The sequence below is a fragment of the Podarcis cretensis genome (genome assembly GCF_951804945.1).
Source record: "Podarcis cretensis genome assembly, chromosome: 1".
NCBI lineage: Eukaryota > Metazoa > Chordata > Lepidosauria > Squamata > Lacertidae > Podarcis > Podarcis cretensis.
In genome coordinates this window covers 180588-205176 of record NC_137170.1, presented here as the reverse complement: position 1 = coordinate 205176, position 24589 = coordinate 180588, and the positions used below count along the sequence as shown (strand labels likewise).

Below are 24589 nucleotides of genomic sequence, written 5' to 3'. Positions count from 1 at the left end.
GGGTAAGAAAGGGAGAGTCAGTTGAGCTGAAAGCTGGACTTGCTCAAAACAAGGTGTCAGGGACTCAGCGGGAGCGCAGGGAGGAGAGGAGATGGAGAGCGAGGGGGAGCAGTCCGAGGGCAGCGTAGGAGAGGATGACAGCAGCCCAATAGATTCCATGAGCCTCTCCAGCGAATCGGAAGATTCACAGAAGGGGGCGCCGATGGGCAGGGCAAGGGGGGACCCAAGGGGGACACCCCAGAAACAAGGGGCCAGCGGGGACTCCCAGAGCAGCAGTTGGAAATCAGGACCAGCTTCCCCACCAGAGCGTAGTGGGGGGGAGGAGTCCCAGGTATCAGAGCCCACATATTCACCACCAGCGAGAGAAGATGAGTCAGGGGTGGCCACGCCTCCATCGGAGAGCGAGGGAACGGTCAAGAGGAAAGTTGCAGGCTGGGCGCGCGCGCCAAGTTCAAATGTACAGGCGAGCGGCACAGAAGGTAGCCCGGATAGGGAACCAGGTCCTAAAGCCCGCCGGAAGGAGGGGCAAGAATCATCAGGGTCAGCGTCAGAGGAGTCCAGAAAGGATGAAACCCTAGCGGGCAGGAGGGCCCAGAGGAGAAAGGAACTTAGGAAGAGGTGGAGCAAGGCGAGAGTCTTAAACTGGTGTGGAAGGGGAGGAGACTCAGACGGGACTTCGCCGGTCTAGGGTTGAGACGTAGAGCTGCGCGCTGCAGCTTTAAAATGGAAACTGAACCTCAATAAAGACTTTTGTACATAACTACAGCCTAGCGTTGGTCCTCTGTGAGCTGGGACCTAGAGGCAGCTCTGACAGTAAGTCCCGTCTCCTTTTCAAAGAACCTCGCAACGTGAGAGGACGCAGCGAGGGGCGAAGATTGGTGCTTCGCGAGCTCACAAAAGCAGCACAAAATGACTACCGAAGAACGACAGGCAGCTTTGCAAAACGCCGTGGCACAACTTAACGCAGAAATACTAGCGGCAAGGAGGAGAGAAGAGGAATCAGATGCTGTCTGCAAGGATCTGCAAATCAGGTTGGAAATGTTGACTAAACAGGGGCCACCGGGAGCCGAATCAGAGGGGATTGGGCTCGGGAAGAGAGGAGGGAGCCTTGTGTCGCATTTCGATGGGAATCTGCAGCAATATCCTAACTTCAGAGCAGACGTAGTTTTTGCGCTAAAGTTGCTGGAGAAGGACTTTAGAGATGAGCAGGAGAAAGTAGGCTTCATACTAACGCATCTCCATGGAGAAGCTAAAGCGTGGTTGCGCAATCTGTGGAGAGATAATGATCCAGCTCCCCAAAACGCAAAAGCCTTCATTAAGGCAATGGACGATTGTTTTTTATCAGAGATAGATGTGGATGTCGCTAGAAAAGAGATTCACGGTTTGAAACAAGGCAGAGCCACTGTAAGGCAATATCATTCCCGCTTTTTTGCATTGGTCAACGCGCTGGGATGGGAAAAAGATTCAGCGTCCGTCAGGGACCTGTTCTGGGAGGGGCTGAACGGGGCTGTGAAAGACGAAATCGCAAGGGGGGAGAGACCACGGAGCACTCAAGAAGTGGTCCAGAAAGCGCTGACGATTGGTGTGAGGCTGGAAGAACGTCCCTGGAGCAAAGACGAAGGGCGTTGGGGACGCACGCCAGCAAGAGCACCTCCTTTCTTTCCCAGAGACTCAGCGCGCGCTCAATCCACGCCTCCACTGGGAGGGGGAGAGGAGCCAATGGAGATAGGTGGTGCCAAGGCTCAGTCAGCAACCAGAGCCCTAGCACCAGGAGCAGCCAAAGTGAAGCCTCCTAGAGGGAACAGGAAGTGTTACATCTGCGAAAGTGCTCAGCATATGGCAAAAGAGTGCCCCCAGAGGCTCCACAAGCACAATGTAGCCTCACCAAAAGTAACAGAAGCAGTTCAGCAGAGAGAACCACAGCAGGGAAACGACGAAGTCTGGCTGGAAGCAGAGCCACTGGGGCCCAGCCAGACGAATCAGTGAAGCAGTCCCCAGGAATCTTACAGCCCACAGACCCCCTCCCGCCCAAACCAGTGGTGCAGCTCACCGCAACACTCCAGCTTCCCAATGGGCTCACCATGGAAGTCCCTATTACCATTGACTCTGGTAGCAATGCAGACTTTATAGGAGTGGATTTCATCAAGCAACATAGTATAGCGCTCCTGCCTGCCACGATGCCCCCTGAAAGTAGTGACAGTCGATGGAAGAGAATTGCTGGGGGAACAGGTGGTACAGCAAACGCCGCCAATGGTGATGCGAATTGGAAATCACCGCGAAGTCATCAGCTTCAATGTCACCCAACTGTCAGACACGCCCATAGTGATGGGCATTAGCTGGTTGGACAGGCACAGCCCGGCATTGGCATGGTACCAGCGTAAATTGACCTTCTGCTCCTCCTACTGCGCAGAACATTGCATCATGACTAACCAGGAGGATGAGGGGCAAGAGGATGACCCACAGCTACAACTGGGCATGCTGCAAGCGGTACCCGACAAGTACAAGGCGTTTTTGGAGGTCTTCTGCGAGAAGGAAGCGGACAAGCTGCCTCCCCACAGACCCTACGACTGCAAGATTGACCTCCTGCCGAGGGCAACGCTGCCGACCGGAAAACTGTATTCCATGTCTGAAGACGAACTGCAAGAGCTCAGGGAGTTCATAGATCACAATTTGAAGCGGGGATTCATCCGAGAATCCAAAGCAGTGGGGGGCAGTCCTGTGTTCTTTGTGAAGAAAAAAGACACGCCCCAAAAGAGGCTGGTAGTTGATTTCAGAATCTTAAACTTGAAAACCAAGCCCACGGCTTTCCCGATGCCCAAGATCGACGACTTGCTCGCGACGGTGAGGAAGGGACGCATCTTCACCAAGTTGGATCTACGAGGGGCGTACAATCTTATACGCATGCGGGAGGGCGACGAGTGGAAGACGGCCATGTTCACGCCCTTGGGCACCTATGAGTATAGGGTTATGCCCTTCGGTTTACAAAATGGCTCCCACTGCTTCCAAGCCTTCATGCATCACGTGTTAGCGGGGCTCCTCTACAAGAAGTGCGTCTGCTTCCTGGACGACATTCTGATCTTCTCGGAATCGCAGGAGGCTCACGAGAGAGATGTCAAGGAAGTCCTGCAAAGACTATGGGAGCACAGGCTTTACGCCAAACTGGAGAAGTGCCAGTTCGACATGACGGAGGTGGATTTCCTAGGCTACAAGCTGTCCGAAAAGGGAATCGCCATGGACAGCGCCAAGGTACGATCAGTACTGGACTGGAAAAGCCCGCGCAATCGGAAGGAGGTCCAGAGGTTTGTCGGCTTTGCTAACTTTTATCACAAGTTCATCAAGGGTTTCGCTATGCAGACGGCGGCCATCACGGACACCCTCAGCTCCAAGAAGAAGAAGTTCATCTGGACGGAGCAGGCGGAGCAGTCCTTTCAGAAACTCAAGCGTCTTTTCGCTTCCGAGGAACAACTGCTACACGTGAACCCCAGCAGACCCATGAGGGTGGAGACGGATGCCTCCGACAGAGCCGTGGGGGCAGTCCTATTGCAGCAAGACCCGCAAGGGGATTGGAGGCCGTGTGCTTTCTACTCCAGGAAACTCAGCAAGTCGGAGCAGAACTACACCATCTGGGACAGAGAGTTGCTGGCCATTCATGCAGCCTTCAAGGCGTGGCGGCACTTCCTCATCGGAGCCAAACACACGGTGCAAGTTCGCACGGACCATAAGAACCTGGAATACTGGCGCACGGCGCGGTTCCTAAACCAGAGGCACATCCGCTGGGCGGAGTTCTTTGCGGATTTCGACTTCAGGATAGAATGTATTCCCGGAGACAACAACATCATGGCTGATGCGCTATCCAGGAAGCCGCAGTATCTGGAGGAAGCAGCACCGGTAGCGGCCAAACACATTTTCGCACCTAAGGCGTGGGCATGCGCTTCGGCCACCGTAGACCTGGAAGCGATACGGCGCGAGCTGCGAACAGATTCCTTCGCACGATCCAAGATGGAGGAGGTGCGCAGCGGCACGGCGAAGGACGACGAGTTCCAGATACGCGACGGACTGCTCCTCCGCAAGGGGGCCATCTACGTGCCGGGAGATGAACTCCGCGCGAGAGTACTGCAACAGCTACACGACGCACCCAGCGCCGGACATTTCGGCAAGGACAAGACGGTGGAATTAGTAGCCAGAGACTTTTGGTGGCCCAAGATGCGGGGAGAAGTCGCGGATTACGTCATGAGGTGCGACACATGCCAAAGGGCCAAGCCAGTACACAGACCGCCGGCGGGACTGTTGGAACCGCTACAGACCCCGTCCGAACCGTTGGAGAGGGTGGCCTTGGACTTTGTCACTGATCTGCCCAGCTCGAGGGGCAGAACAGCAGTACTCGTGGTAGTCGACATGTTCTTTTTTTTTTAATAAATTTTTTTATTAATTTCCAAATTTTTAACAAATACAAAAACAACATAAAAACAAACACACACACAAAAAAATCATATTCTCTTTACCTTATTTCCATAAACCTCTTTTCCCGGACTTCCCCATACCTTCCCCTTTTTGCATCCTTTATTTTAAACAATTATTCAGCAACCCTTCTTAGCCAATTAGATATAAATTCATTCTCCTTTTCAATTCCACCCTAAATTAAACAAAGTTTACCGCTGCAATTCTACGTCTTCCTCTCCCTCAGCATTTTAGCACTCCTCAATTTTATAATAATTCTTAAGATACATCTTAAACTTCTTCCAGTCTTCTTCCACAGTCTCTTTCTCTTGGTCGCGGATTCTGCCGGTCATTTCTGCCAGTCCCATAAAGTCGATCTCTTTCGCCTGCCATTCCTCCAGCGTGGATAGCTCTTGTGTCTTCCAATACTTTGCTAGGAGAATCCTTGCTGCCGTAGTAGCGTACAAAAAGAAATTCTTGTCCTTCTTCGACACCAGCTGGCCGACCATACCCAGGAGAAAAGCCTCTGGTTTCTTGTGAAAGGTGCACTTAAGCACTTTCTTAATCTCATTATAAATCATTTCCCAGAAGGCCTTAATCTTTGGGCAGGTCCACCAAAGGTGGAAGAAGGTACCTTCAGTCTCTTTACATTTCCAACATTTGTTATTGGGCAAATGATAAATCTTCGCTAGCTTGACTGGGGTCATGTACCACCTGTAAATCATTTTCATAATGTTTTCTCGTAGGGCATTACATGCCGTGAATTTAATACCTGTGGTCCATAACTGCTCCCAGTCAGCAAACATAATGTCATGACCTATGTCCTGTGCCCATTTAACCATAGCTGGCTTCACTGTCTCATCTATTGTATTCCACTTCAACAGCAAGTTATACATTCTTGATAAATTCTTAGTATTGGGTTCTAACAGTTCTGTTTCTAATTTCGATTTCTCCACCTGGAAACCAATTTTCCTGTCTTGTTTGTAGGCCTCCATTATTTGAAAATAATGGAGCCAATCTCATACCTTGGACTTTATTTTCTCGTAACTTTGTAGTTTAAGTTCACCACCCTCTTGTTCTAAAATTTCAGAATATTTCGGCCAATTAGTTCTCATATTGAGTTTCTTTACCTCCTTGGCCTCCATTGGTGAAAGCCACCTGGGGGTTTTATTTTCCAATAAATCTTTATACCGAATCCAAACGTTATAAAGTGCTTTCCTAACAATGTGATTTTTAAAACCCTTATACACTTTAACCTTGTCATACCAAATATATGCATGCCAACCGAAGTTATTGTCGGTAGTCGACATGTTCACCAAGATGGCGCACTTCATTCCTTGCGCGAAGGTGGCCACAGCGGAACAGACAGCCAAGCTGTTCATAGACCACGTGTTCAAGGTGCACGGCCTGCCACGGTCTATCCTGTCCGACCGGGGGCGCCAGTTCATCTCGAGTTTCTGGCAGAAGCTGATGGGGATCCTGAACGTCAAGGTCAACCTAGCGTCGGCAAGACACCCGCAGACCAACGGACAAGCGGAGAGGGTCAACGCCATCATGCAGCAGTACCTGAGATGCTACGCTAACCTGCAGCCCTCGACCTGGGTGGACTACCTGCCCCTGGCCGAGTTTGCCTACAACAACACACAACATGTGTCCACGGGGGTGACACCGTTTTTCGCCAACAACGGGCGACATCCCAGGACCTTCCCGGGCTTAGAGAAAGAGGGGGAGGGGGAGCCGCAGGGAGCAGAGGCATTGGCAGAGGAGTTACAGGAGGTCCATGAACAGCTCCGTAGGCAGTTAGAGCTGGCAAAACACGTATACAAGATGCAGGCAGACAAACACAGAAGAGTGGGGGAGGACATACGGGTAGGGGACTGGGTCTGGTTAGCAGCCCAGGCAGTGCCGGCCAGATCCTTAGCTAAGAAGAAGCTAGGACACAAGCAGCTAGGCCCTTACCTAGTCGAGGCACAGATCAACCCAGTGGCCTTCCGTTTGACACTACTGGAGGGTTCCAGAATGCACCCGGTCTTTCATAGATCGGTGCTAACGCCCTACAAGGCACCTCACAGGTTTCAGGAGCCAGGGACAGCTCCCAGTCCGCTTAGAGACGCACCCACGACAGGGGGGTCGCCGAGGGCGGAGCCACTCAATGAGGTAACGGAGATTTTGGACTCAAGATGGGGGGAAGAGGGGGTCGAATATCTCCTTGCAAGGGAAGGTGCCCCGGCCAGTGCCAACAGCTGGGTGCCGTACTATGCGGTGGAGGAGCACTACCTCAAAGACGAGTTCCACGCACTCTTCCCACACAGGCCCATGCCAGAGGATTATTTTGACGAATATCTTTTCACCCCCACACTCTCAGCCAGTACGTTTCAGGGGTTCTCCTCGGCTGAGGAGACGGCTCCAGAGACTACCTCGCCGGAGGGGTCGATCTCAGACTTGGGTGCGGAACACTCTTATTGGTGGGACGCTCAACCCGAGGAGGAGTGGCGCAGGAGACTGCTCAGAGGGCCCTGGCACGCAGACTCCCCAGAGGAAATGGGGGGACAAGGGGGCATGGACAGGTTGGGGGAGGACCCTGGGTTCGAGCACACCGGCAACGAGATGGAGGCGGAGGAGATCGTCGTCGATGTACCCGTCACGGACTGGCAGCATGCCAGGGGGGAAGAACTGTATCCGGCATGCACCCCCACAGCATTGGAGCACCCGGAACCCACGCCAGAAGAGGGGGAGGGGGAAGGGGGGCTTCGAGGGGGGGATGGATGTCAGGGACTCAGCGGGAGCGAAGGGAGGAGAGGAGATGGAGAGCGAGGGGGAGCAATCCGAGGGCAGCGTAGGAGAGGATGACAGCAGCCCAATAGATTCCGTGAGCCTCTCCAGCGAATCGGAAGATTCACAGAAGGGGGTGCCGATGGGCAGGGCAAGGGGGGACCCAAGGGGGACACCCCAGAAACAAGGGGCCAGCGGGGACTCCCAGAGCAGCAGTTGGAAATCAGGACCAGCTTCCCCACCAGAGCGTAGTGGGGGGGAGGAGTCCCAGGTATCAGAGCCCACATATTCACCACCAGCGAGAGAAGATGAGTCAGGGGTGGCCACGCCTCCATCGGAGAGCGAGGGAACGGTCAAGAGGAAAGTTGCAGGATGGGCGCGCGCGCCAAGTTCAAATGTACAGGCGAGCGGCACAGAAGGTAGCCCGGATAGGGAACCAGGTCCTAAAGCCCGCCGGAAGGAGGGGGAAGAATCATCAGGGTCAGCGTCAGAGGAGTCCAGAAAGGATGAAACCCTAGCGGGCAGGAGGGCCCAGAGGAGAAAGGAACTTAGGAAGAGGTGGAGTAAGGCGAGAGTCTTAAACTGGTGTGGAAGGGGAGGAGACTCAGACGGGACTTCGCCGGTCTAGGGTTGAGACGTAGAGCTGCGCGCTGCGACTTTAAAATGGAAACTGAACCTCAATAAAGACTTTTGTACATAACTACAGCCTAGCGTTGGTCCTCTGTGAGCTGGGGCCTAGAGGCAGCTCTGACACAAGGTTTCATAGCCTAATCCCTGTGCTTTTAATGTTGCAGCCAAGGATGGGATTCCCCCCCCCCTTTGGTGTCCTCTGCTCTGGGCTGTTATTGGGGGTCCAAGGATTACACACACATGAAGGAGATGGATGGTTGGTGAAGGAATGGCCGCTACTGCTCCAACCATGATGGTCCCTGGCAGGGCTTCGCTGCCCCACAGGGGACTTTCCTTGCCAGGTTCCAGCGCCCCCTTCCTGCATAGAGGCTGGAATCCCCCCCCCCGAGTCCTGTTGATTGCATGGGGGCTGCTTTTCATCTCCTGTTTCTGTCCGCTGGGTCGGCAGGCCGTGGTGTCCCAAGAGTCAAAATGTCATAGAATCAGAGAGCCACAGAGTTGGGAGAGACCAAAGGGGTTAAGGTCTCACAGCTAATGTGTCGGGTTTTGGGGGGTTCTCAAAGGCACGCACCAGCCAGAAGAAGAGGACGTCACACAGTGGAGATATAAGATGAAAACTTGTATTAAAATGCACATGAAAACAATGGGGCTGAGGCCCCGCTGTGCTCAGGCTCCCCATTCCACCGCTTGGCTCCATTCTCCTGGCAGGCTGCCACATGGCTAGTCATGCTCAGGCAGAGACATTAATGGGCTCAAATGCTTTGATGTCTTGAAATTTGTCACAGGAGAAATTAACCAACAGCTGCTTCGTCCCACTCTTGCTGGGCTTGACCTCGAACTCAAGGCGGGTGCTCTGCTTGGCCTGCAGGGGTGGCGCGCTGCAAACAAGGAGCAAAAGGAGCCAGTCAGCTGATGCTCAGGAGGAGCTGTGGGCCTGGCATGGGGCTGCCTGGCCCTCCTCTGCCCTTCAGGACTCCAGGGCTAGCTCCTGCAGCAGCAGCAGCCGCCAAGCCAGAGGCTCTCCCAGGCCCTGCCCACCAGGCGGGGTCTCCCTCTCGCTGCTGGGTTCCCATGCACAGGCCAGGCTGCTGCTTCATTTGCTTTTCACTACTAATTAGATCAAGCATAATAACCCTGAGTTGGGGGGGGAGCAGTGGCAGAAGCAGGTGCTCCCCCTGCAGAAGGAGCCACGGCTGGGAGGGCAGCTGCCAAAGGGACCAGAGCAGGGGGGTTGGGGCTAACGGGGTCCAGGTTGGACATGCCATGATCATTCAGGTGGACCAGAAGGTACCAGCCTGAGGTGCAGCCAGTGGGGGGACTCTGAGCCTGGAGAAACGATGGGTGGCAGCCCTAGGCTGAGCATGATGGACCCACTTGGGGGGCGGGCAGTGGGTGCTGAGCAAACTCCCATTACCGCTCACCTCCCTCTCAGTCCACCCTAGGAAGAGCAGCTCTGGACGGCCCCTCCCTTGCCCCATCACCTTGTGGCAGCGGCAACAGATGGCAGGAAGGGTATTGGGGGGGGGATTTATCCTTCTTCTGATTTGAGGGTCAAACTAAATGTTCCCCAGTTAAGCAGCTCAGGCTGAAGGTAGCCATGAGCTCCCACATCCACGCCAGCCAGGTGGGGAACCAGCCTGGGCCCAGCTGAGCACACAAGTGGCTTGTGGGACCTTCAGTTTGGAGCACGGGTCCCTCTCCCCACAAAATACTTCCACATCCCATCAAAGTTTGCTCATTAGGAAGCAGGGACCCAGTGTCCCAATTCCTCTCTAGAAGGGTCCTCCTTGAAGTCTTTCTTCTAAGATCACTTTTCTTCCTCAGAGTAGTTTGTCCCCATTGGCTGCCCAGCCTCCTCCTGACTTTGGATGTGCCAAAGAAACAGCAGCCCAACTCTGCCTTTGCCAGTTCCTGGCTGGAGTGTTGAAAGGCAATGGGGACACCCAGCCCCAGCCCCACACAGCTGCCACCAGGTGGGGTGAGTGACAGCACCAGTGCTAAGTACTGCCTGGGGTGGTTGGCAAGCTGGGGGGGGGGTACAAATGAGCAGTTTGAGCAGTGGGGTCCTGGGGGCAAAGATTTCTAAAGGGTGGCTGAAACCCATGTCTGCAGCAGAGGCTGCCTGTGCACAGCGCTCTCTCTCTCTCTCTCTCTCTCTCTCTCTCTCTCTCTCTCTCTCTCTCTCACACACACACACACACACACACAGACACACTCGCGATTCCCTGAAGCAATTTCTCAACTATTAAAAGACACCTCTGAGGCAAAAGGGGCCCCAGCCTCTGTCACTGACAATTCCTGGTGCATGTAGAAAAGTTGCCTTGGAAGGTGATAGAAAAGTGGACTGTGACTCTTTTGGGTAGTGAGCAAAGGAAGCCCCACATGGCCAGGAAGACACGGGAGTCCCTTCTGGGCACCCCTTTCCAGGACCCCCCCCCCCGGGAGACTGGAGCCCCGACTTTGCCTGCTCTGGAAGTGCAGCTGAGGAACTGGGAGGTGGGAGCACCACAAGGGAGCACCCCAGCAGCCACCCCCAGTCCTGGGGAGGGGACTGGGCACCCTGCCTGTCTGGATGTCCCAGGCACTTACTCCAGCTTGAGCTTCTCTGCCAGCAAGTCACTGCCCTCTGCCTGCAGCACACAGTCCTTCACTTCTTCATTGAGAGGGTTGGTGAAGACCACCTCCACCTTCAGCGGCTGGTCCACTTTCGCCTGTCCCAGCACCTGCCAAGAGAAAAGCCCCCATTGAGTAGGATGGCCACTCCCCCGGCCTCCCAGGGGGCAGGCCAGGGGGCACAGCCAGGAGGGCACAGGCCTCCAAAAGCATGCCTGGGAGGTCCATGCACCGCCCAGCAAGCAGAGAGAGAAACTTGAGAGGCAATTCTGTGAGCATCAAGGTAAAGAGGCACTCAGGAGCCTCTCCTGGGCACAGAGACGGCTGAGAAAGGCTTACTTTCAAGGTGACAGAGGGGTTGCTCAGCGTGATGTCTCCTTCCACCACGGCTTCGGTTCCCTCTGAGAGCTGGCACAAGGCTGTGGCTCGAATCATGTTGTCTGGCGTCAGGTGTTGCTGGTACTCAGCGTATGAGATCTTGAGAGGAAACTTTTTCTCTGAAAGTGACAAGTAACCAAAGGGCCTTCCATGAGATGTGGGTCAAGCAAGCCGGCAGGGGCAGACTTTGGTTTTCCAAAGTTCAGCAGCACCCGTGGAAGACCTAATTTGGCACCCTACCTCATGCACATGCACTGCATCATAGTTGCAACACCTTGTGGCTCAGCGGCCGATGCAGAGGAACCTCTTGCGGTGCTCAAAATCCCCCTCGGGTGCCAGGCAGAACCCCAAAGCGTTGCCCTTTCTTCAGGGGAAGGTGAGTCCCATAGCCCTTGGTGGAGAACAGTCAGGGGCTGCCAAGGCAGGAACTTGGCTAGCTGGGGGCAGATATGGGGAGCAATGACCCCCCTCTTCCGTGTCCCTTGCCCCCCAACATTGCCCATGGGTGCAAAAAAAGGAGCCCCCCCATCTCTTGGGGTAGAGCAAGTGGAAAAAGGGGCAGGCCAAGCACAGAGGTCAGCACACACCAGCAGTGGGAGTTCCTTGCACCCCAAGATCTGAGGAGGTTGCTGGAACTCGCCATCCCCCACCCCAGCAAGCCATGAGGGAGACCTATGAGAGGTGCCTCTGCCACCACCCCCACCTGAGTGGGGCTTCTCTGGAAGGCCCGACTGTGGCTTGTGGGCAAAGGAGGAGGAAGAGGGGGCATTGGAGGCTGCCCCCTTGCTGTGGGGAGCCCACAAAAGGCTTACCTTCTTGCGGGCCCAGAGTCACTGCGAGAGAATCCTTCCAGACTTCATGGATGGGCTTCCCATTGTAGACGATGGACCAGGCGGTCATCTTGGCCGTCAGGCTCCTGGCCTCGGAGGCAAGGTTCTTCAGGGTGAAGACCAAGTCAACATCCTGACCAACCTTTGGTTCAGGGCTCTTGGACTTCAGAGTCCCTGAGAGGTTTGGGTTCACAGCATCCGGACCCTTGGCAGATATGGCATTGAACGTGTTCAGGTTCAGCTTCTCGCTGGCCTTTTTGAAGACGGCTCTTTCCTTCTCTGAGCCTGGAAGAGAAACAGCAGGTGGCAAAGCCCAGCAGGGCTGTTAGGCCCCAGTGCAGGAGCCATAGGGACCCGCAGTTGCATGAAGGGCACCTTCCCTCTCCTTCGCCAGGCCAGGGGCTCTTGGGGCCTCAGCCTGGCAGCCATCCTAGCAGTGCAAGGCCTGGTGGCACAGGAGGGCTGGGGTCATGAAGGCTGGCAGGCAGGCCATGGGGCTCTTTGCTCAGGCCTGGTTTGGGTGTGGGGCATGGACTGAACATTTTTGCCTGCCCTCCCTCCCACTCATTGGTGGGCAATGCCACCCATGTTCCACCCTCCCTGCCCTGGCCAATCAGCTGACAGGGCGCCCAAAGTAGCTTCTGGGAAATGCTCTGAGAAACACCTAAGCCTCCATGGGTGTAGCTAAGGGGGAGCAGCTCCCCCCCCCATCAAGTAAATTCATAAAAATGTTTAACTGAGGTTCTGCCCCCAACAAAAATACTGGCTACACCCATGTGAGCCTCCCTCTGCTTTGCTCTCCTGATGGGCCAGTCTTGTCCTCACAACTTGGGTAAGTGCTCATTTCCTTGGCAATAATCCAGATCCCTCAACATTTCCAGTTTCTGTCTCAATTTGCATGCCTTACCTTCTGGGTATTTATAATTGTTGGTGACATCCTGGCGGGCATAGCTGCCCACGGCCTTGGTGCTTGTGTTCTGGCCAATCGTCTTGGTCTCAGAGTAGACCTTTGTTTTCTTTCCCGTGTTCGTGTCATACGTCCAGGTGACGCGGTCGGCATTGACCTCCGCATAGACGAAGGGGCAGTCGTAGTTCAGGTCGACGTCTCCTTCCTTGATGGCCGTCAGCGAAGCTGGACCGCACTGGAAGATGCCTGCAGGAAGGAAAGGGAAGGCGAACCAGTGGGCATTCTGCGCCTCAAGGCCACATGCAAGAAAACCGTTTGGGAGGGGGCAAACAAAACCCCAGCTAGCAGATACACTTAAAACAAAATCAAAAGCATACAAAATAAACTTTCATAGCAAAGACCCACTGAGTCAGCTGGGAAAGCCCGTCAGAACAAAAATGTCTTCAGCTGCTTCCAGAAAGTGCAGATGACGGCTGCCTGTCTTATTTCAACAGGGATGCTGCTCCACAGAAGAAGGGCAGCCACACTCAAAGCCCTCTTCTTTACAGGTCAGTTGCTTTTGGTGAGAGCCATTGTTGTTGTAGGCATTGTGAGTTTGGGAGTGAGAGAAGGGGCAGAGAGAGAGGCAGGGGAGATTTTTTTTAACTTGCAGGAGGAACCTCCTGCCAGCTGCAGCCACCTGCTGGGCAGCCAGTGCCAGATTTACATAGCTTGGGCCCCCGAAAAAAAATCAAAAGGAAAAAAACAACCTGGATGTACATTTCCAAAATATAAGACAAAAAACAAATAAAATAAAACCTACATACAGCAACAGTGTTTTGTGTTGTGTATGGACCTATTAAAATTAATCAATTTTATGTATATTGGTAATTCAAAATTATTTTGATGTGAATGGACAATTTGTTGTTGACAAAGGACAGCTGGACATATAAAGGGCCCCATTCCCTTCTGTAACTTAGGGCCTCATCAAACCTAAATCCGGCCCTGTGGACAGCAAAGGGATAAGATGGTCTCTCTTGCAAGGAACCTGGTCCCAAGCTGTATAGGGACCATATATGTAAGTACCAAGGCCTTGAACTTGGCCCCATAGCAGAATGGCAGCTGGTGCAAATTCCAAATGTTGCTGCTGGTTGGTCCCTACAATCAACCTTGGTGTTCTGCCCCCCACAAAATCTTTCCTTTCAAAAAATACATATTATTGTACACGGCACTCCAGCAGGTTTCGTAATATGATGGGCAAAAGGTCCCCCTGCTTAAATTTCTTTAAAAATTAATTCCATTTTTCATTCATTTTCCTTCTGACATTGACTGCTCCCACAAATCCCCCACCAGGATGACATTGCAGCAAAAGGTTTTGTTCACCCCCTTGCCAGGCTCCCTAAAATCGGTACATGTAAAACAAAACTATCAACATTTAATAGTGAATGATACAAAATTATATTTAAAAAGAGAATAGCTGGTGGGAAACCTTGAGAATCACTGTTCCTATAGCACTGACTCTTCCAGAAACACTGGGGGAAGAAAAATTGTGACTCCCCCCCCCTTTTTAGACAACAAAGGTAAGCTTCCCTAAAACGAGAGCCCCTGGACCTCTTTGTCTGAACTTTGGCAGGTTTCTTAGCCAAGGGCAGCTCCCAGTCTCAGGTTCCCAGTTGCCCACATAAGACTGGGAGAGGCAAGGGGGCTTCTCCCCACCTGCCCCAAATGCCAACGGCAGCCCCTGAGGAGGGACCACTGCCCTTCACAGAGACATCCTCCTCTCAGGAGGGGATGCCTCTTATTCCAATTCTGCCACAAAATAAACAAGCAACCTTCTTTTGCTCCCATGAGAAAAATAACCCTTAAAGGTCTTGTGGGATGTACAACATTCCTTGTAATGCTAGAGTGGACATGCAAGGGAATGTTTGGTCCAGCCAGTTGAAACTTCCTGTTCCTCCTGGCCTGGAGCATCCTTCCTCTTGCATGTGACCAGAGGTGGGCATGACCTCACCTGTCCAGGTAACAAAAGGACGAGTCATGAGGATTTCTGATACAACAGAATGCAATTAAGAAGAGAACCCTGAATGAAAAACAAGATAAAATCCTGGAGAAAATAAAGGAAGGAGAGAAGAAACTGAGAGCAAAACCAAAATCACAGGAGATCCTGAAAGAGATAAAGTTATATCAAGTACAATATATGAAAATGATGAATCAGGAAATAGAATGGAAGATCAAACAAATGAGACAAAAGACATTTGAATCGGCAAATATGTGTGGAAAATTGTTGGCTTGGCAATTTAAAAAAAGACAAAAACTTAACACTATTACGAATTTGGAAATGGAAGGAAAGAATATACAGAACCCAGTGGAGATCAGAAAGTGCTTCCAGAGGTACTTTAAACAACTATACACACAAGAGAAGCAGAAAGAAATGGACAGTGATCGATTTCTGAAAATAAATGGACTACAGAAAATCTCTCAGGAAAACAAGTTAATGTTGAATTATAAAATAACGGATCAGGAAATGGAAGGGGCCATACAGAACATGCAATTGGGTAAATCTCCAGGACCGGATGGTTTGACTTCAAGATACTACAGATCCTTGAAAGAATGGCTAATACAACCATTGAAGGACATCTGCAATGAAATATTGGAAGGGAAAAGAGCACCAGAGTCGTGGAAGGAAGCTTACATCACACTTATACCAAAAACAGAGACTGAAAAGACACAACTTAAGAATTACCGCCCCATATCGCTGCTTAATGTGGATTACAAAATTTTTGTAGATATTTTGTAGAAATTTTTGCATATTTTGTAGATATTTTGTAGAAATTTTTGCATATTTTGTAGATATTTTGTAGAAATTTTTGCAGATATTTTGGCTAGGAGATTTAAAAGGTGCTTGTAGAAGAAATTCATAAAGATCAAGCGGGCTTTCTCCCGGGCAGACATTTGTCTGACAACACGAGGAGCATAATTAATATTTTAGAAAAATGAATATTAATACTAAAGCAGTTCTGATATTTGTAGACGTGGAGAAAGCCTTTGACAATATTTCTTGGAGTTTTATGAAGAAGAAGTTACAGGGGATGGGGGTAGGTCAAGGTTTTGAAAATGCTATAGGTGCAATTTATTCAGAACAAAAGGCAAAATTAATTGTGAACAATGTAGTGACAGAAGAGTTCAAGATTGAGAAAGGGACACGACAAGGTTGCCCAATCTCTCCATTACTTTTTATATCGGTCCTGGAGGTTCTGCTAAATATGATTAGAAAGGACCAATTGGTTAAAGGTATACAAGTGGGAGCTAAACAGTACAAACTGAAAGCCTTTACTGATGATTTGGTATTGACTTTACAGGAGCCAGAATCTAGTACTAAAAGGGTATTGGAATTGATCCAAGAATTTGGTCAGGTAGCAGGTTTTAAGTTGAACAAGACGAAAACTAAGGTTTTAGAGAAATGGAACACTCAGGATGAAATGGTGAAATCTGCTATGATTAAATGGGCACAAGATGTTGGACATAACATTATGATGGCTGACTGGGAACAGTTATGGACCACCGGTATGAAATTTATGGCATGTAATGCCCTAAGAGAATTTAATGAAAATGATTTACAGGTGGTACATGACACCAGTCAAGCTTGCAAAAATTTATCATTTGCCCAAAAACAAATGTTGGAAATGTAATGAGACTGAAGGTACATTCTTTCACCTTTGGTGGACATGCCCAAGGATTAAGACATTCTGGGAGATGATTTATAATGAAATGAAAAAGGTATTTAAATATACCTTCCTGAAGAAACCAGAGGCCTTTCTCCTGGGCATGGTCGGCCAATTGGTGCCAAAGAAGGAGAGAACATTTTTTATGTATGCAACAACAGCAGCAAGAATACTCATCACAAAGTATTGGAAGACTCAAGATTTACCCACCCAGGAGGAGTGGCAGTTGAAGTTGATGGACTACATGGAATTGGCGGAAATGACTGGCAGAATCCGAGACCAGGGAGAATAGATGGTGGAAGAAGATTGGAAGAAATTTAAAGATTATCTACAGAAATATTGTAAAATTAAGGAATGTTAGAAAGATGTTGGAATGAAGTTACATGGCTTTAGCAGAAATGTTATAAAGAATTAAGTACAATAGATTGTAAATGGATTAAAGGAAAAAATAATGTTAGAATTTGTCAAGTTAAATGATAGGACAGAAAATTGAGGAAGATGGAAAGGATTTGCTGAAACAATTAAACAATTATTTGCTGAAACAATTAAACAATTATTTGCTGAAACAATTAAACAATTATTTGCTGAAACAATTAAACAATTAAGTGGAATACAAAAAAAGGGAGGTGTGAGGAGGTCGCTGAAACAAGTAAAAGAAAGTTAGTAACATTGAAAGTATTGGATGTGTTTTTTTTAATTGTTTTTGTTTTATTTTTGTTATGTATATGTAGTATTTTTGTCTTTGTATTGTATTGTATGGTTTTGTTATGTTTAATTCTTTTTTTCCTGTAACTTTCAAAACTTTAATAAACATTATTTTTTAAAAAACAAAATTCAAAAAAACAAAAGGACGAGTCATGCAGCACTCCCTCCCTTTTTTTCCTTCTCCTTTTGTCTGCTTCCAGCTATGACTGCTCTGTTGGCTTTCAGCCAACCAGCAGCACAGGGATATGGGGTAAATCCACATGTTGCTATTTGTAAGTTTAAGTCTTTAAGCCTTCGGGACTGATACTGTGCACTGCCCAAAAGAGAGTAAACTTACTTTTTGTTGACTATGAAGAGGATTGTGGTGTCTTTATTCTTTTAAGAGGGATGTAAAAGGGGATCTTACCAGGAACATTATGAGGCAGAATGAATTGCATAATAGTAAGAGGGACGCGGGTGGCGCTCTCGGTAAAAGCTGTTGGGATTCAGAACTTATAGGGTTAAGATGTTCTGTGACACCTCACATTCTGACGTGTGGAAGGAGGGAGGAGCATTACTTTTTGTTCTCTCTTGGTCTCTAAAAGAGGAGGACGCCATGAATGCTAGCAGTCCAGGAGAATCTGAGAAATGCTGAGCTGTAAATATTTTGCTGCAATAAAGAACTGATAAGAATTTGGACTCACAGTGCTTGGTGTGTTTGGATCTAAGCAAGCAGCAACGGTTTTTGTTCCGCTGTGTTTTTACTCTGCAAGGCGAAACCGGAGAGCAGAAGGTCTGCGCAGCTTGGCTAAGAAGTGTGCCGGACCGCAATAAACTGGGGCTAATTGGGGCCATAAAGTAATTAGCCAATTAAGATCTTATCACAGGTTATGGACAGTAATTACCGCTTATAAAACTGTTGCTGAAAGTCTGCCGGTGTACTTTGAAGTCAGCTTGCTCAGCTGGGAAGACGCTACCGAAGCGGAGGTCTGCGTTCTGTGTTTTGCCTGCTGCTAAGAGGCAAGAGATGCTGAGAGCTGAGAGCTGGGAAAGCAGCTGAAATATCGGGTGCCGGAGAGCTGACTGGTTTTACGTGAGTAGCAGCTGGGGCCCCGGGGAAGAGGAGAGAATGGCAGACAGCCAGGTCCTTGAGGACGTTCCGCTTGAAAAGCTCACTTTAAGAAGTTGGGCAACCTGGTCCAGAAGAGTAAGGGGTTGGTTTCTGGTTACTGGGCTTTGGGATGTAAGCCAGAAAGAGCCACTACCCCTAAATCCAGGTCCTGAAGGGACAGACATTGCAGGCTTTGAGGCTGCGTTGCCTGAAGATAGCCAGCAGAGAATGCAAAGAGAGCTTGCTATGCTGAAAGCATGCGTACACGCATCGCTCTTGCCCAGTTTGGAAGGCGTAAAGTCAGCAAGGGCTGCCTGGGAGGTGCTGAGAAGTTTGTGTGAAACTTCAGCAGGAGGCCAGGGCCCTGGAGAAGTCATGAAAAGCCTGGAGATGGCTGAAGCCCCAGTCCCTGAGGTGCAAGTCGGGGGGGCTGAGAGTTCCAAAGGCAAGTTTCAAAAGTTTTCCACTGTGAGTGCTGAAGTGAAACGCAGTTTCAGCGAGGGCAGGGCTGGCACAGAGTGCTCTTCCGGAAGAAGGGGGGCCAGGCCAGCTGAGAGAAGCCCAGGGCAGTGTTTTTCCACTGGTGCTCGTCGTCAGCCAAAGTCTGGAAAACTGCGGAGAGGAGCTAGACGCTTCAAGGTCGGCCACCTGGACAAAGTGAAGATAAGGCCTAAAGAGGCGCGTGGGAACGCAGAGACCAGTCCGGTCTCCAAGGCAACGGAGGAGGCTAGTTCTACGGAAGCTGCCAAGGTCCTGAGCAAGGGGGAGTTGGTTGCCGAGACAACCAGAGAGAACAGCTGCAGACGCCCAAAGAGAGGGGGCAGCGAGACGTTTGTTGCTATGGCGTTGTTTGAGGACAGCTCTGAGAGAGACACTGACTTACGCTTTGTAATCGACTCAGGAGCTAACTGCAACCTGATTCCAGAGACCCCTGCAGTCGAGATGTGGAATTGCACGGCAATTCCGGCTGGGAAAACTGTTCAGTTTGCAAATTGGGAAAAGAAAAATGTGACTAATGTTGCAAATGCCTTTTTTTCTGTTTTGCAGGAGCAGATGGAAGTTTGCATTGTGCCGGGAGTGCAACACTGTATTTTATCTGTGCCTTATTTGTTGAAAAAGGGGTTTAAGGTTTGCTTTGAACACGGTTTTTGTACAATCTCCAAAGGAGGGAAGCAACTGGTCAGAGTTGCAAAGGGGCAGAATGATCTCTTCATTCTTAAAACGTCTCTGGAGGGTGAGGGGAAGGTTGAGAAAGCACAAGCCCTGCGTGCTACAGTTCCCACTCATGTTTCATGTGCTTGTGCGTGGCATAAGAAGACAGCTCATTCTTCTGTTGAAGAACTACAGGTGCTACCTGAGGTTAGCAAAGGCTGTAGAATTGAGGAATGTGCAAGAGTCCTAGATTGTCAGGCTTGCAGACAGGCGAAGGTAAAAGGGTGCAGTTATCCCAGGGTGGAGAGGGTAACCACAAAACCTTTTGATCTTGTGCACATAGATCTGTTGGGTCCCATGAAGGAACCAAGTTTGGGAGGGGCCAGGTTTCTGCTGACGCTGCAGGATGATTTTTCGCAGAACACCTGGACACATGGTCTCAAATCCAAGGAAGATGCAGCACAGCTGATTAGACGTTGGATTGAGGAGGTGGAACTAAGGTTCTCCACGAAAGTGCAGGCAATTGCTAGTGACAGAGATGCACAGTTTACTGGGTCTGCTTTGCAGAAGTTCTTTCACAAGAAAGGGATACGTCACACAGTGACTTCTCCTCAACAGAGGGGGGTGGCAGAGCTAAGAAGTGAGGCTCTGGTTAAGGCTGCACAGGTGATGCTGTCAGATTCTGGGTTACCTTCAAGGTTTTGGATGGAGTCAATTAAATATGTGAGCTTCACCTGGAATCGGTCCTACAATTCAGTGGTAGGAGACACCCCGTTTTTCATGCTTCACGGGAGGAAACCTCAGGTTCACTTCCTCCGTGCGTTTGGGTCAACGGCCTCGGTGCCTGTGCCTGAAGCTTTGCGAGGGCCAGGTGAACCCGAGTTCCAGGAAATGATCTTCTGTGGGTATGAGCCAGCGGCTCATGCATGGAGGTTTGCGTACCCGTCAGGTGATCAGAGTAAGCTGCTGATCAGTAAACACGCTGAGTTCTGTAAGCAGGTTGAAAGGTCAAAGACTCCTGCCAGACGTGATATTCTTTCAGAATGTCTTTCTGATTCAGAGCAGGAAGGTTCTGATGAGGAGGAAGGAGAGCCAGGGGCTGAGTCTGCTGATGACGATCAGCTCACTGACCAAAGTCAGGAACAGGATGGGGCATCTCCACAAGTTGTAAAAAGAGAGCCCAAGAGTGAGCCTAGTTCTCCTGTGAGGGTAATGCAAAGGATTCGAAGACGCGTTAAGTCAGAGGGGGAATCCCGGGATGCAGAGGACACACCTGCTGACCGCAGTGAGTCAGAGGAAGTGCCTGAGTTTGTGCCCAGACGGTCCAGTCGCACAACGAAGGGTATTCCACCTGAGAGATATCAGGCCACAGGTGCGTGGGTAAGTTTCGCACAGTGCGAATCTGAGAGTTGTGAGGATGTTCCACAGATGCCTGACAGGAACGCCAGGAGAGGGCGCAAGGCATTAGGGAAGGGATTGATCTCACAGAGGTCTGCAAAGGTACATCCACAGGTCTTGTCAGAATGCTCGGCGAGAGGGGGTGTTGGGATTCAGAACTTATAGGGTTAAGATGTTCTGTGACGCCTCACATTCTGACGTGTGGAAGGAGGGAGGAGCATTACTTTTTGTTCTCTCTTGGTCTCTAAAAGAGGAGGACGCCATGAATGCTAGCAGTCCAGGAGAATCTGAGAAATGCTGAGCTGTAAATATTTTGCTGCAATAAAGAACTGATAAGAATTTGGACTCACAGTGCTTGGTGTGTTTGGATCTAAGCAAGCAGCAACGGTTTTTGTTCCGCTGTGTTTTTACTCTGCAAGGCGAAACCGGAGAGCAGAAGGTCTGCGCAGCTTGGCTAAGAAGTGTGCCGGACCGCAATAAACTGGGGCTAATTGGGGCCATAAAGTAATTAGCCAATTAAGATCTTATCACAAAAGCCTCAGTGCCTAGGAAAGGTCGGCGGTTCGAATCCCCATGGCGGGGTGCGCTCCCGTCGCTCGGTCCCAGCGCCTGCCAACCTAGCAGTTCGAAAGCACCTCCGGGTGCAAGTAGATAAATAGGGACCGCTTACCAGCGGGAAGGTAAACGGCGTTTCCGTGTGCTGCGCTGGCTTGCCAGATGCAGCTTGTCACGCTGGCCACGTGACCCGGAAGTGTCTGCGGACAGCGCTGGCTCCCGGCCTCTAGAGTGAGATGAGCGCACAACCCTAGAGTCTGTCAAGACTGGCCCGTACGGGCAGGGGTACCTTTACCTTTACCTTAAGAGGTTCTAACAAGCCTGCAACCAGTTTCTGCTGTGCATGAGAAGGGGAACGTAACTCTGCTACATAAGGAACTTGCTAGCGCATGTTAGGAAGAATATTAATAAAAAATATATCCTCTCCTGCCACCCTGAACATTCCCACAGGTCCCTTGGATGAAACTCCCCTGGACGAATCCGCCTGAAGCTTGGCAGGCTTTGGATTCCACTCTGGAGGAGATCCTTTGCCTGCAAATGTCATCCGCCTCTGCAAAAATGCAGGTGGGGAATTATTGCTGATTTTAGATTTCCCATTATAGTCAAGGGGGAGGGGACAGTGCTGGAGATTTAGCAGATCAGAATTGGTCCCAAATAGTGAATTGAACTGGAACAACACAGAGCCTTTGGGTCGCTTCCAACACTACAGTTCTTTGATTCTGCTGCCCGCCACTTAGCCCCTCGCTAAACCTGGGCATTTCTGCCATGGGGAACAGTGTGGCAAGAAGGCAAAGCACAAATCAGCCCCCCCCCGCCCCCGTCCTCACCTGTGCTCCTCTCCTGGGGTTTTGCATCCAGAATTTGCCACCCATTGAACTGGGAGCCAAGGTCCGGCCGGACAAACCAACCTTCATTCCAGACATGGAAGTTCCTGGGCCAGAGAATAAACAAGTTTGATGTGAAGGTTTGCAGTGAGATGAGGGTAGATTGTGGCTTCCACCACGGCAACTTCCTCCTGCCAAGGGAGGCAAGGAAAGGACCAAAAGATCCCTTTCACCCACCCAGGGCCCTGCCTCTCTGTGCAGAAATGTGACTGATGCTGGTGAGGTGGGGGAAGAGTCAGGCTGAGTTACCAGACACTGTCGGAGGCAATGTTCAGGGGGTTCCCAGAGCTGTCATAGTACTCGTCCACAGTCAGGCTTCTGTCAGTGTCGTGGGCAGAATTGAAATTGGAGATCATGCGTGCTGCAATTCCCAGGCATCGGAGGACTGAGAGGGAATGAGAGAGAGAATACGAACTTTGTGAGGCTGTTCCTCAGGGGCAGAGGCAATGGCTGCAGAATACTCTTGGTTGAAACATCAACTTCTCAGGCAGGTGCTCTTGGCTCTGTGGCCTGTGAGCACTCCTTGGGAGACGTTGCCATTGACCAACCCCCTTCCCCTGTGGGCTGGCACAAGAGCAAGCATGGAAAGGGGAGCGGTCACTGGAAGGAAGTAGAGCAGTGGCTGCCATTCCCACTCAGGAGTCTCCTGTGACGAGGACTGGTCTAAGGTGCTGGGCGCGAGAGGCAGGTGCAAAGTTGAAACTTCATCACTAGCTAGACGGCTGCCTCATGCCCCATTGCCCTCTTTGTCAGGGCCAGCACTTTTTCTGCCTCCTCACACATCTGAAAATGCCAGGGGGACCCAGCAGAGCGTATCAGACTACCGAGACCACCAGGCCGGAAAGAGCCCCACCAGGGGAGTTCGCAGATCCAGAGAGGGTGACGCTTTTCTCCCCAGTCACAACACAAACACACCCAGCCCAGTTCCGTGCCCAGGATCCCAGGCAGAAAGGGCCACAAGTCTGAATCAAAGCTCAGGCCAGAAGCACAAGTGCAGGTCGCTCTGAGCCATGAGGAGGAAGGGGAGCCGTGGAGCAAAGGGCTCTCTGGATCCAGCTATGGCTCCTTCTCCTCACTTCCGGATTTACTGGTGCAGCACATCCTTCTGTCCCGCTCCTAGGCCTGTGTGTGATTGTGACCCCTGGACTGGACATTTCACTTGCCACAGTTACATCAAATGATAGGAACATAATGAAATGTTGAAGCAGAAAAGCATAGAATCATGGAGCTGGAAGGGACCCCAAGGATCATCTTTCTAGTGCAACCCCTGCAATGCAGGAATCTCAGCTCAAGCATCCCTGACAGATGGCCACCCAACCTCTGCTTAGAAACCTCCAAGGAAGGAGAGTCCAGAACCTCCCTCCTTATAAAAAGTAAACACTTGTTTGACCTCAGTTATTTGACACAGAGGGGGATACCTACAGATACAGTCCAAAAGGCACACAGGGAGTTCTGCATGTATGGGAGAAATTTAAAAAGCAAGTGGTCCTCACTGACCGGGTGCAAAAAGATATTGTCATCCGGAGGAGCCCTGGCTGCCTAGATAAAACATTATAGCGCCCCCCTTACTTGAGAGTAAGGCCCACTGAACTCAGTGCAGCTTTCTTCTGAGTAGACAGTTCTTTGCTAGATGCAAGTCAGCTGCACCAAACGACCCCATTCAGCTAGGCGCTGGGGTGGGCTTCACCTTGCGCCTTGCAAAGCTGAGCAGATGCTGCCAACAGGCCTTGTGCCCCTCAGCAACATCTGAAGACCCTGATCTACCTGATCCAGTGCTGGGTGGATTGGACCCTGTGCCTTGCAGAGTCAGGCCCAGGCTGCCACTGGGCCCAGCACTGGTGGCAGCTACAAGCAGCTCTGGTTCGCCCAGCCCTACCCATTGCCACCCCACCTGACCTGGGGGTTCTGGATCGGTAGCTCTACTGGTCAAAATAGGAGCATCAGCAATCGCCCTCTCCTATCAGAAACAACCCAGGACTGCGCCAAGTAAACACATGTGGCAAAAAGGAGTGCTAGGCCCTGGTGGGCCTCCCCCTTACCCACTTGCCATTGACCAAGCGCATAGCTAGCTAATCAGGATTTTATATGTGCCTATTTTTCTTCCCTTCTCACTTCCCTCTGTGGCCCCCTAGCCTCGTGCTATGGCCCCCCCCATTTATGTGATTTTCACCTGTGACCCCCTTGGAATATGCTTAGAATATCCCCTTGGAATATTCTAGAGAATTTTCTGTGACCCCTTGGTTGTGGGGGTTTGTAGTCAAAATAACAATGCATTATTGAGGTTGAGTAACTCTAGAGACTAGGGACACGGGTGGTGCTGTGGGTTAAACCACAGAGCCTAGGGCTTGCTGATCTGAAGGTGGTGGTGAAGCGGCTTAGTCATGCTGGCCACATGACCCGGAAGCTGTACGCTGGCTCCCTTGGCCAATAAAGCGAGATGAGCACTGCAACCCCAGAGTCGTCCACGACTGGACCTAATGATCAGGGGTCCCTTTACCTTTACCCTTAATTCTAGAGACTAACAACCACAGTGCTGC

General features: G+C 50.9%; 1 protein-coding gene and 1 long non-coding RNA gene across 2 annotated transcripts in view; one reads left to right on the top strand and one right to left on the bottom strand.

Moving 5' to 3' along the window:
- Window positions 1-8443: 8443 nt before the first annotated feature.
- LOC307226001 (protein-glutamine gamma-glutamyltransferase E-like) overlaps window positions 8444-24589 on the bottom strand; it is a 21746-nt gene continuing 5600 nt past the window's right edge. The window contains exons 7-13 of the mRNA XM_079994468.1: window positions 22302-22437; window positions 21996-22099; window positions 12568-12813; window positions 11643-11945; window positions 10792-10949; window positions 10429-10562; window positions 8444-8717 (exon numbers count right to left, since the gene is read on the bottom strand). Coding sequence (XP_079850594.1) covers window positions 8570-8717; window positions 10429-10562; window positions 10792-10949; window positions 11643-11945; window positions 12568-12813; window positions 21996-22099; window positions 22302-22437 — 1229 coding nt within the window. The 3' untranslated portion in view covers window positions 8444-8569. The remainder of the gene's footprint in view (window positions 8718-10428; window positions 10563-10791; window positions 10950-11642; window positions 11946-12567; window positions 12814-21995; window positions 22100-22301; window positions 22438-24589) is intronic.
- LOC307208924 overlaps window positions 21478-24589 on the top strand; it is a 16385-nt gene continuing 13273 nt past the window's right edge. The window contains exon 1 of the long non-coding RNA XR_013835267.1: window positions 21478-21732. This is a non-coding gene — a long non-coding RNA (uncharacterized lncRNA). The remainder of the gene's footprint in view (window positions 21733-24589) is intronic.